Below are 12920 nucleotides of genomic sequence, written 5' to 3' on the forward strand. Positions count from 1 at the left end.
TGAAAATATTTGGTCCATTAAAATTAAGGTGGCTTTTTGAAAATATAAACACATTTAATACCTATGTTCACATGACTGTATTTATCATGTAGGCATGTTGTTCCCATCCTTATTTAGTGTCATTACCGCTGCTACTAATAATATTAACCTCTCCACAATTGATAAAAAATGATCATATAGATTGTGCAGAGCCAGTGAGGTAGACAGCGTACGCTTTACATTCATTTTATAGGTGAGAAAACTGAGGCACAAAGAACAAACTCACCCTCACAACAGTATTGAAATAGCTCTCCCTTTATTACAGCGTTAGAAATTATAAGCCCCTTATAATTAAAAGTAAAACCAAAGGAATGCCCTTCACACCATCTACATTTGGCCATCATGCAGCTATTGCAAATAATATTTTTAAAATGTAAGAGCACTTTCAACTACATTTTACTCCATTTTGTTATTTATTATCAACCTTAGTTTCCATCTTACAATGGAATTTCTTTTGCCTACATCACAAAATAGACTGTTGCTCGTGTACCTTCTGCAGACATAAAGCCATCATCCATCTCTGTTCCTGCACTGCCTACATGCAGCATGGGCAATGGCAGCATTTTAATCAGATAGTAATGTGTTCATTAAGCAAGAGCACCTTAGTGGATACGATAACCTGGTGTCAACTGATGGTAAATGAAGTCTTGACCTGCCCCTCCCCCCCCCACCCCGACCTTCCCTCTTGTTCTGCTGTATGCAGCGTGTCCTATGTAAGAAGTTACTCGTATGTGTTTCGGTATACAGTCCGGAAAATACTGTGCATGCCAACAGAAAAAAAACCTTATGTTATAAATCAATGTGCATCGTACAGAGCGTTTTCAGACACACTGGTAGACTACGTGTTAATTTATTTGTGTTAACTTTTCTGAACACTTTCTACCAAGGGTTACTTACTCCACGTTGAATATGTGAACATTGGAAGTATGTCCGTGGTTTTATTGATTCAATTTTCTGAAAAGCGAAAAAACCAAAACAAAACATTTTAGATGGGTTCACAAGGAGTCAATAAGTCTGTTTGACTAACTCATAACAGTTTGATTTAAATAGCATTTTAAAGTATCTTCATGAAATGATACTAGGTGTAATCAATGAAGAGTTTAGCTTATTAGCCTAGGCTGTTTCCTTTTTTCCTATCCTGTCATGAACGTGAACATGGAGGAATGGGCTTATCAGCCATGTATTGAGATTCAAAACAATGTGCATTAAACACATGAAACTTGCCACATCGCCTTTGTAGACGTGGTGATCTTAATTTGGTCACCAAATATAATATCTTGCAGGCCAACAGGGAAACCAGTACAGTGATTTTATGTACTTTTTTTAATGTTTATATTAGTTTTCAAAATGGTTTTGCTTCCTAACCCTCCCATTATATGAAGCCTCTCACTTTGAAAGTCACAGACTGCAGACTGGTAAGTCCATCAACTCTCTGTCATTCATAATCTTAGTTCCAGTAAACACATGATCATTGCATAGTTTTCTTTCTCAGCCCAAAGTATTTCCAGTCTGAAAAGTTATTATTATTTTTTTAAATACATGAGTGTATTCATTCACTTGCCAAACAACATTTCTTTTTTTTTTTTTTTTTTTTTTTTTTTTTGGTCATTTTGCTTTCTAAACAAATTGAGATTCCAGAGCATACACTCATAATGTTGACAGTGTTTTTTTCACGGACACTCTATGCTTTTAAAATCAGCTTTCATTGGTGTGGTGCCTGTTCTTTGTTTGTTTCCTTCTTTGTGTTTTTGCTTTCAAAGTAACTTGTGATCAAGATACATTTAAATTGAAATGTAGATGAAAGATCGGAACCCTTTTCTGAGGCTTCATCCTTGCCCCACATGTATAGTTAGTGTTGAAATGATGCAGAGCACCTCCTGTGGCACTGAGATGTCCTCCTTTTCACATTTCTTTGTTAGATTTAGCTCTCCTAGCAGGAGCCAGCGAAGTTTATCCTTTGGTTTCGTATTTAGAATTAGGTCTGCTTGTCAGTTCCTCCTCTGGAAGAAATGCTCCAACCCATGAGCTCTCTACTTAGACAAGCTCATGAGAGAGTTAAGTGAAATGAGTTAAAAAACATTTTCCAGTCATCCAGAGTTTTCACAAAAGTCCCTTAATTAATATTTGAATAAAAGAAACTCTTGGTCCTGTTTTACGTATGTACTGAATACTTCTGCATTGAATCATTTGGTCAGGCTCTGGGAACAAAGCAGACTTAACTTCCACATTTGTTAAGAGACGCAGAGATCATTCCTACACAAATCTTACCAAAAAGGAAAAAAAGAAAGATAGAAAGAAAGAAAAAAAAAGTTTAAGTCTCTAATCTCTTCAGGTTGTTTCTAAAATGTTGCCAAACCCATGCTGCTACTTTTAACAGAGAGATATCTGAGTTTTTAAGATCCAAGTGTTCTTTTCTTACCAAGAAAAAGTGCATCTATCTGTCAAGCGCATGATCTTATGAGCTTCAGATAGAAAAGTGGCCATGATTTGTGACTGTTTCGGGTTCAGAACGATGCTACATGGACATGCAAGTTTGATGGACGTGGGGATAGAAAGGGAGGGCGAGGCTAAGGTGGTTGATAACATTGGGTTCCTCTGGACTTCCTGCAGGAGAAAAGGTTCTGCAGGATGGCGAATTCACCTGTGACCTCTTCCGCTTCTTGCAGCTGCTTTGTGAGGGACACAACTCAGGTTTGTGAGACCCCAGACCATCGGTGGTACCCAGGAATAAGCATTTTGAAGCAGTAATAGGAGTCTGTTGGTTCCAGTTATGCTTCTTCCCTTGGGTCAAGAAACAGTTCTTGAACATTGCCTGCTGCGTAGGCGCTAGGAAACTTTCTGTATTGCATTGCCTCTTTCAAAGTCCTTTGCTAGCCCTTTCATTTAATTCTTTTTTTTCCTTTAATTAATTAATTTATTTATTTATTTTTGGCTGCACTGGGTCTTCGTTGCCGCGCACGGGCTTTCTCTGGTTGCGGCGAGTGGGGGCTACTCTTTGTTGCGGTGCACAGGCGTCTCATTGTGGTGGCTTCTCTTGTTGCAGGACACAGGCTCTAGGGTGCGTGGGCTTCAGTAGTTGTGGCTCGTGGGCTCTAGCGCACAGGCTCAGTAGTTGTGGCACGCGGGCTCAGTAGTTGTGGCGCACAGGCTTAGTTGCTCCGCGGCATGTGGGATCTTCCCGGACCGGGGCTTGAACCTGTGTCCCCTGAATTGGCAGGCGGATTCCTAGCCGCTGCGCCACCAGCGAAGTCCCTCACTTAATTCTTATTAGTTGTTCTCATGCTAGAGAAGACAGCTGATAGGTGAAGAAAGTTGTAGATCAGATAGATAGCTATAGAGACATATGTAACTCTGTTTCTTTTTTTACCACTTATCTTATTGGGGGAATCTGCTTCATTGTGTAACTTTGCATGATGTATTTACATTCACTGTTTATATATCTGGTTCTCCACCAAGCTTGTGTATCCGTGAAGGCAGGAACTTGATCTTGATTTTTGCTTCCCCAGCACTTAACACAGTACTAAGGAATAAAGGATTATGGAATAAATCATTTAATTACTCCGTCCTACAGGATGGAAGTTGTTTTCAGTCATTCACATGCCCAGAGCCCTAGAGCTAGGAATCAAGAAACAGGTGTTAGCAACCTCTTAGATGAAATTTGAATATTGATATTCTGTGAAGCACCTAGATTTGTTTTTGAGGTACTCACTTTGTATGGAAAATATAAATTATTCAATATTAAAACTATCAGATACAACAGTGTACGTAGCCATGGTGATTTTGCTGGAGACATCATTTGCTTTTGGAGTGATTCAAAGAACTCATTTTACATTTTTGAATGCGCTTTAATAACATCTTTTGATCTTATGTAGATTTTCAAAATTATCTGAGAACTCAGACTGGCAATAATACGACTGTCAACATAATCATCTCTACCGTAGACTACCTACTGAGAGTTCAGGTACGTTGCTTTACGTTAGTAACAAATTAAGGGGTTGGTTGGTTGGCAAGATATGGTGGAGTTGTGAAACTGACATGTTGAAATGTGTTTTGATTTATGAGGTCAGAATTTGTAGAGACATTTTGTCTTTGATCACAGTCTTTCCCCAAGTCTTAGGTTGAAACTGCCACTATTGTCTTTGCCTCTGATCCTGGCTCTTACTTGGCTTATTTTCTTTCTATAAGTGGGAATATTTTTTTCCTACAGTTTTTAGCTTGATGGCATTTTAAATTCCTTTTCAATTTGTAAAGCATGAACATGCTCTGTTCCTTCCTCTACAGTTGATAGATAAATAGGAGAAGGGTATTTTGAACGTTACTAAAAATGGGAAAGAAAGGCTTTCAAACTACTTACCATACACTTAAATTTAACAGCATAAGGTTAGTTCTTTTCAGCTCTTGAAATATTTGCATTAATTTAAAAATTCAGCTTAACACGTCATCACTTAAAAGTATCCTTGATAGTGTAGTAATGTTTTACACATTACTAGAACCGAATCTGAAGGTGTAGGCCTCTTAAGTAATAAGATTTTATATAACTTTTTTTCCCTCACTTTATTTGTAAGGAAGTCAGGTATAGTACTTTTAAAAACTGCAAATTCAAACTCTGTTTCTCCCTTAATCTTTGCATATGTAAAAGCACAGCACTCTTACTTAAAGCTTAATGAGAAAAAAGTCCATTTTTGAAGCAAATATATCAAGAAGCATTGCTGAAAATATATTTGTGATTTTCAAAATCATGTCTCAAAACCTAAATGGTAGCCCAAATGGTATTATTCATTTAGGCAACTAAAGTTCCTTCACAATATAAGTTATTGTTGAATATATCCTGTTTGGAAAGATTGATCTTATTTAGATGTTTGTTTACAGTTGTTGTCAGTATTTATAAGGAGTCCAACGAGTTTCTTCACGGGCAGTTACACAAGCCAGGAACATCCTGGAATTCTCATCAAAGAAATGTTATTGGCTTTGTTGGAGAAAAAGGAGACCAAATGTCTGGAACCCAGAAATATTGTTCTATGATTTGTCTGATTTCTGTGCTCACATAGTAAACACCTAACTGCTCTATGGATAAATATGCATTAATGTTATGAATCCTTATGTTTGTGAAGTTCGAGGTCATCAGAGACAGAAAGTCATTTTAAAAGCTAAGGTTTCTACTTCTAATCTTCCCTCCAGTTGTTATATATATCTAGGGAGGATGTCACCACATTTTATGTTTAGGAAAATCATTGATAACAGTACTTACCTTGCAGATATTTTTGTTTGCTTCCAATCTGTTATGTAAATTGATTTCCTATTACTGAGTCCAGAACTGGACAGGTCTTTGGTAGCTTCAGATGGTGCCTTAATCCTCTCATGTCTCTTTTCCAGGAATCAATCAGTGACTTCTATTGGTATTACTCTGGGAAAGATGTCATTGATGAACAGGGACAAAGGAATTTCTCCAAAGCGATTCAAGTAGCAAAACAAGTCTTTAACACGCTTACAGAGTATATTCAGGTAAACCTTTAAACATTTCTGTTATTTGAAGAAGGAAAGAAAGAGAGAAAAGAGAGTCAACTGGTTAGCATTGAATTCCTTGGAAAAATGCAATATGCCTAAAGTATTTTCCTGCTCTCATCCACATGCTTACTGACCCCTTCCATAGATTCTTAGCCAATTGGCCATTTAAAATACTCACTTGAGATGTGAATTTATATGGAATGAACCTGCTTTACCACTTGGCAGGTTGGGATATCATGAACTCCTTCAAGACATGAACCATGATGTTGACTGTGTCATACTTCCAGGGTCTGGTATATATATTAAGCACTCAATAAATCTTAAGGAAGGAGGGGAGAGAAGAAGTGAAGGAGAGAGGGCAGAGTTGTAAACCACTTTTTATAGTATTCCAGTGAAAATAAGGAAGAAGTTTCATAGAAACTTTATGAAAAAGAAAAGAGCATTTAAAAACTTCATTTTAATATATGTATGTGTGTATTGTTGACTGAAAAAAAATGTGCAGCCTAGGAGTTGAGAATTATGTTTTATCTAGAGGACTTACTGAGGACTTAAGCCTGAGATGCAGCCTCTCAGATAGCTTTGAGGGACTGCTCCGAAAAGGTGAGGGAGGCTATATAGGATATATTGGGTTTTTTGGCGAAAACAAACAAACAACAACAACAAAAAAAACAGGGAATCCGAACGTCGAACGATTACTGTTAATTAAAGAAAACCAAACATCTTAAGTTAATGAATTGAGTGCTTTTCTGTGTATGGGAATGTATGGGATGATGCAAGAACCTGGGCTCATTGAACTCATTCCTTTGATGGGAACCTTAAACACCTAGGGCCAGTATCCTGCATTTCTCCATCCTGAATCCCCTCAGGGTGCACAGTCAGGGGGCAGCTGCAGTAGCTGATGTCTTGATGGCGGCAACATCCTTTGTTTACTGAAACGGCAGGCAACATTCTTTGTCCAGAGTATATTTACACACATATCTGTGTGTGTGTATATATAAAATTATATAACATGATAATGTATATAATATAGGTAAAATTCCAAATTCCATGAATAATATACCTTTTTTTTTTCACCTTGATTTGCGTTCTATTCTTCTTGGGGTAGACTTCTAGTCTTTTTTTTTTTTTTTTTTTTTACATCTTTATTACAATATAATGGCTTTACAATGATGTGCTAGTTTCTGCTTTATAACAAAGTGAATCAGTTATACATATGTTCCCATATATCTTCCCTCTTGCGTCTCCCTCCCTCCCACCCTCCCTATCCCACCCCTCTAGGTGGTCACAAAGCACCGAGCTGATCTCCCTGTGCTATGCGGCTGCTTCCCACTAGCTATCTATTTTACGTTTGGTAGTGTATATATATCCATGCCACTCTCCCGCTTTGTCACAGCTTACCCTTTCCTCTCCCCATATCCTCAAGTCCATTCTCTAGTAGGTCTGTGTCTTTATTCCTGTCTTACCCCTAGGTTCTTCATGACATTTTTTTTTTCTTAAATTCCATGTATATGTGTTAGCATACGGTATTTGTCTTTCTCTATCTGACTTACTTCACTCTGTATGACAGACTCTAGGTCCATCCACCTCATTACAAATAGCTCAATTTCGTTTCTTTTTATGGCTGAGTAATATTCCATTGTATATATGTGCCACATCTTCTTTATCCGTTCATCCGATGATGGACACTTAGGTTGTTTCCATCTCCTGGCTATTGTAAATAGAGCTGCAATGAACATTTTGGTACATGACTCTTTTTCAATTATGGTTTGCTCAGGGTATATGCCCAGTAGTGGGATTGCTGGGTCATATGGTACTTCTATTTGTAGTTTTTGAAGGAACCTCCATACTGTTCTCCATAGTGGCTATACCAATTTACATTCCCACCAGCAGTGCAAGAGTGTTCACTTTCTCCACACCCTCTCCAGCATTCATTGTTTCTCGATTTTTTGATGATGGCCATTCTGACTGGTGTGAGATGATATCTCATTGTAGTTTTGATTTGCATTTCTCTAATGATTAATGATGTTGAGCATTCTTTCACGTGTTTGTTGGCAGTCTGTATATCTTCTTTGGAGAAATGTCTTTTTAGGTCTTCTGCCCATTTTTGGATGGGGTTGTTTGTTTTTTTGTTATTGAGCTGCATGAGCTGCTTATAAATTTGGGGGATTAATCCTTTGTCAGTTGCTTCATTTGCAAATATTTTCTCCCATTCTGAGGGTTGTCTTTTGGTCTTCTTTATGGTTTCCTTTGCTGTGCAAAAGCTCTGAAGTTTCATTAGGTCCCATTTGTTTATTTTTGTTTTTATTTCCATTTCTCTGGGAGGTGGGTCAAAAAGGATCTTGCTGTGATTTATGTCATAGACTGTTCTGCCTGTGTTTTCCTCTCAGAGTTTGATAGTTTCTGGCCTTACATTTAGGTCTTTAATCCATTTTGAGCTTATTTTTTTGTATGGTGTTAGGGAGTGATCTAATCCCATATTTTACATGTACTTTTCCAGTTTTCCCAGCACAACTTATTAAAGAGGCTGTCCTTTCTCCACTGTACATTCCTGCCTTCTTTATCAAAGATGAGGTGACCATATGTGCGTGGGTTTATCTCTGGGCTTTCTATGCTGTTCCATTGATCTATCATTCTGTTTTTGTGCCAGTACCATACTGTTTTGATTACTGTAGCTTTGTAGTATAGTCTGAAGTCAGGGCGCCTGATTCCTCCAGCTCCGTTTTTCGTTCTCAAGATTCCTTTGGCTATTTGGGGTCTTTTGAGTTTCCATACAGATTGTGAAATTTTTTGTTCTAGTTCTGTGAAAAATGCCAGTGGTAGTTTGATAGGGGTTGCATTGAATCTGTAGATTGCTTTGGGTAGTAGAGTCATTTTCACAACGTTGATTCTTCCAATCCAAGAACATGGTATATCTCTCCATCTATTTGTATCATCTTTAATTTCTTTCATCAGTGTCTTATAATTTTCTGCATACAGGTCTTTTGTCTCCTTAGGTAGGTTTATTCCTAGATATGTTATTCTTTTTGTTGCAGTGGTAAACGGGAGTGTTTTCTTGATTTCACTTTCAGATTTTTCACCATTAGTATATAGGAATGCCAGAGATTTCTGTGCATTAATTTTGTATCCTGCTACTTTACCAAATTCATTCACTAGCTCTAGTAGTTTTCTGGTAGCATCTTTAGGATTCTCTATGTATAGTATCATGTCATCTGTAAACAGTGACAGCTTTACTTCTTCTTTTCCCATTTGGATTCCTTTTGTTTCCTTTTCTTCTCTGATTGCTGTGGCTAAAACTTCCAAAACTATGTTGAATGAGAGTGGTGAGAGTGGGCAACCTTGTCTTGTTCCTGATCTTAGTGGAAATGGTTTCAGTTTTTCACCATTGAGGACGATGTTGGCTGTGGGTTTGTCATATATGGCCTTTATTATGTTGAGGAAAGTTCCCTCTATGCCTGCTTTCTGGAGGGTTTTTATCATAAATGGATGTCGAATTTTGTCAAAAGCTTTCTCTGCATCTATTGAGATGACCATATGGTTTTTCTTCTTCAATTTGTTAATATGGTGTATCACATTGATTGATTTGCGTATATTGAAGAATCCTTGCATTCCTAGAATCAACCCCACTTGATCATGGTGTATGATCCTTTTAATGTGCTGTTGGGTTCTGTTTGCTAGTATTTTGTTGAGGATTTTTGCATCTATATTCTTCAGTGATATCGGCCTGTAGTTTTCTTTCTTTGTGCCATCCTTGTCTGGTTTTGGTATCAGGGTGATGGTGGCCTTGTAGAATGAGCTTGGGAGTGTTCCTCCCTCTGCTATATTTTGGAAGAGTTTGAGAAGGATAGGTGTTAGCTCTTCTCTAAATGTTTGATAGAATTTGCCTGTGAAGCCATCTGGTCCTGGGCTTCTGTTTGTTGGAAGGTTTTTAATCACAGTCTCAATTTCAGTTCTTGTGATTGGTCTATTCATATTTTCTATTTCTTCCTGGTTCAGCCTCGGAAGGTTGTGCATTTCTAAGAATTTGTCCATTTCTTCCAGATTGTCCATTTTATTGGCATAGAGTTGCTTGTAGTAATCTCTCATGATCTTTTTTATTTCTGCAGTGTCAGTTGTTACTTCTCCTTTTTCATTTCTAATTCTATTGATTTGAGTCTTCTCCCTTTTTTTCTTGATGAGTCTGGCTAGTGGTTTATCTATTTTGTTTATCTTCTCAAAGAACCAGCTTTTAGTTTTATTGATCTTTGCTCTCGTTTCCTTCATTTCTTTTTCATTTATTTCTGATCTGATCTTTATGATTTCTTTCCTTCTGCTAACTTTGGGATTTTTTTGTTCTTCTTTCTCTAATTGCTTTAGGTGTAAGGCTAGGTTGTTTATTCGAGATGTTTCCTGTTTCTTAAGGTAGGCTTGTATTGCTATAAACTTCCCCCTTAGAACTGCTTTTGCTGCATCCTATAGGTTTTTGGGTCATTGTGTCTCCATTGTCATTTGTTTCTAGGTATTTTTTTGATTTCCTCTTTGATTTCTTCAGTGATCACTTCGTTATTAAGTAGTGTATTGTTTAGCCTCCATGTGTTTGTATTTTATACAGATCTTTTCCTGTAATTGATATCTAGTCTCTTAGCGTTGTGGTCGGAAAAGATACTTGATACAATTTCAGTTTTCTTAAATTTACCAAGGCTCGATTTGTGACCCAAGATATGATCTATCCTGGAGAATGTTCCATGAGCACTAGAGAAAAATGTGTATTCTGTTGTTTTTGGATGGAATGTCCTATAAATATCAATTAAGTCCATCTTGTTTAATGTATCATTTAAAGCTTGTGTTTCCTTATTTATTTTGATTTTGGATGATCTGTCCTTCGGTGAACGTGGAGTGTTAAAGTCCCCTACTATGAATGTGTTACTGTCGATTTCCCCTTTTATGGCTGTTACTATTTGCCTTACGTATTGAGGTGCTCCTGTGTTGGGTGCATAAATATTTACAATTGTTATATCTTCTTCTTGGATTGACCCCTTGATCATTATGTAGTGTCCTTCTTTGTCTCTTCTAATAGTCTTTATTAGAACACTCCCTAACACCATACACAAAAATAAGCTCAAAATGGATTAAAGACCTAAATGTAAGGCCAGAAACTATCAAACTCTGAGAGGAAAACACAGGCAGAACAGTCTATGACATAAATCACAGCAAGATCCTTTTTGACCCACCTCCTGGAGAAATGGAAATAAAAACAAAAATAAACAAATGGGACCTAATGAAACTTCAGAGCTTTTGCACAGCAAAGGAAACCATAAAGAAGACCAAAAGACAACCCTCAGAATGGGAGAAAATATTTGCAAATGAAGCAACTGACAAAGGTTTAATCTCCAAAATTTACAAGCATCTCATGCAGCTCAATAGCAAAAAACAAACAACCCCATCCAAAAGTGGGCAGAAGACCTAAATAGACATTTCTCCAAAGAATATATACAGACTGCCAACAAACACATGAAAGAATGCTCAACATCATTAATCATTAGAGAAATGCAAATCAAAACTACAGTGAGATATCATCTCACACCAGTCAGAATGGCCATCATCAAAAAATCTACAAACATAAATGCTGGAGAGGGTGTGGAGAAAAGGGAACCGTCTTGCACTGCTGGTGGGAATGTGAATTGGTACAGCCACTATGGAGAACAGTATGGAGGTTCCTTAAAAAAGTTACCATACGACCCAGCAATCCCACTACTGGGCATATACCCTGAGAAAACCATAATTGAAAAAGAGTCATGTACCAAAATGTTCATTGCAGCTCTATTTACAATAGCCAGGAGATGGAAACAACCTAAGTGTCCATCATCGGATGAATGGATAAAGAAGATGTGGCACATATATACAATGGAATATTACTCAGCCATAAAAAGAAACGAAATTGAGCTATTTGTAATGAGGTGAATGGACCGAGAGTCTGTCATACAGAGTGAAGTAAGTCAGATAGAGAAAGACAAATACTGTATGCTAACACATATATATGGAATCTAAAAAATATGGTCAGAAGAACCTAGGGGCAAGATGGGAATAAAGACGCAGACCTACTAGAGAATGGACTTGAGGATATGAGGAGCGGGACGGGTAAGCTGTGACAAAGTGAGCGAATGGCATGGACATATATACACTACCAAACATAAAATAGATAGCTAGTGGGAAGCAGCCACATAGCACAGGGAGATCAGCTCGGTGCTGTGTGACCACCTAGAGGGGTGGGATAGGGAGGGTGGGAGGGAGTAAGATGCAAGAGGGAAGAGATATGGGAACATATGTATATGTGTAACTGATTCACTTTGTTAAAAAGCAGAAAATAATACACCATTATAAAGCAATTATACTCCAGTAAAGATGTAAAAAATAGATAAATAAAATTTCTGCCTTTTTCAGAGAGCAAAACATTGCCGTTTTCTAGAAGACTAGTCAGTCATCTTTCCTTTCTGTCTTCTGTCTCCATGGTCAATATTACTCTGACTCAGTCACTGTGATTGAAGTTCCATGTGCAAGGATAAAATAGGACGACGAAACGTACAGTTTGCTTTGTTAGACTAAACATAATCTGTGGGGGAAAGAGTTAAGTAAAACTAACAGATTGTATCCCCAGAGCCTTGCATTCTTACAGGTGTTTGTAGAATGACTGTGTGAGTGAACTATTCATGGCCAAGTGAAGCCGCCAAGGCTGAGTGGCGCAGGGGAAAGATGGCAGAATGGCCATTCCTCACCTCCTCCAGGCTCACTCTCTCCTCTGTTTTCGTAGCTTGGAAGGATCTCACTTTTTCTCTTGTCTCCATGGGCAGGGCAGAGGATCCTTATTTCAGTATTTAAAAATGGAAAAGCCACACTGGATAATGCTAAAGACTTTTCTTTAATTCAGATACAAGCAAAGTTTTAAATCCAGTCCAATCCACTCATGTTCCTTTTTCCTTATCTTCCTTGGCTTCCATTATTACCTTAACATACTCATCGGTGTCTAGAAAGAGAGCAATACAAAGTTTGGTGTGAACTGTCCTGATTAAGTAATAAGATTGATTGATGACATTAGCAAGCCAGTGAATTTTATAGAAACAGGAAAATGGCTTCTATATAACAAGTAAAATCCTTTCAGCCAAGAGTAGACATTTCTTGGTTCCTAAAGTAAGTGAGAGTCCTAAGTTTATATGAAACTAGAAGCATCCATTGACCTTTCACTATGTGCAAAATCATTTATTCTAACTTGTTTATATAACACAGAACATTCAAGGAATAATAGGTAAAGAAGGAAGGCTTATTATGGCCTGTTCATGTTTTAACTTCTCAATACTCCTTGTTTATTTGACATTTTTATACAATTTAATCAATTCTCCAATTAT

The 12920-nt window shown here is 37.5% G+C and overlaps 1 protein-coding gene across 1 annotated transcript in view; it reads left to right on the top strand.

The window, feature by feature from the left end:
• RYR2 (ryanodine receptor 2) overlaps positions 1–12920 on the top strand; it is a 644069-nt gene that overhangs the window by 572869 nt on the left and 58280 nt on the right. The window contains 3 exon segments of the mRNA XM_032609082.1: positions 2650–2730; positions 3912–4000; positions 5413–5541. Of these exon segments, the coding sequence (XP_032464973.1) occupies positions 2650–2730; positions 3912–4000; positions 5413–5541 (299 nt within the window).

The sequence above is a fragment of the Phocoena sinus genome, chromosome 16 (genome assembly GCF_008692025.1).
Source record: "Phocoena sinus isolate mPhoSin1 chromosome 16, mPhoSin1.pri, whole genome shotgun sequence".
NCBI classification, from domain to species: Eukaryota; Metazoa; Chordata; class Mammalia; order Artiodactyla; family Phocoenidae; genus Phocoena; species Phocoena sinus.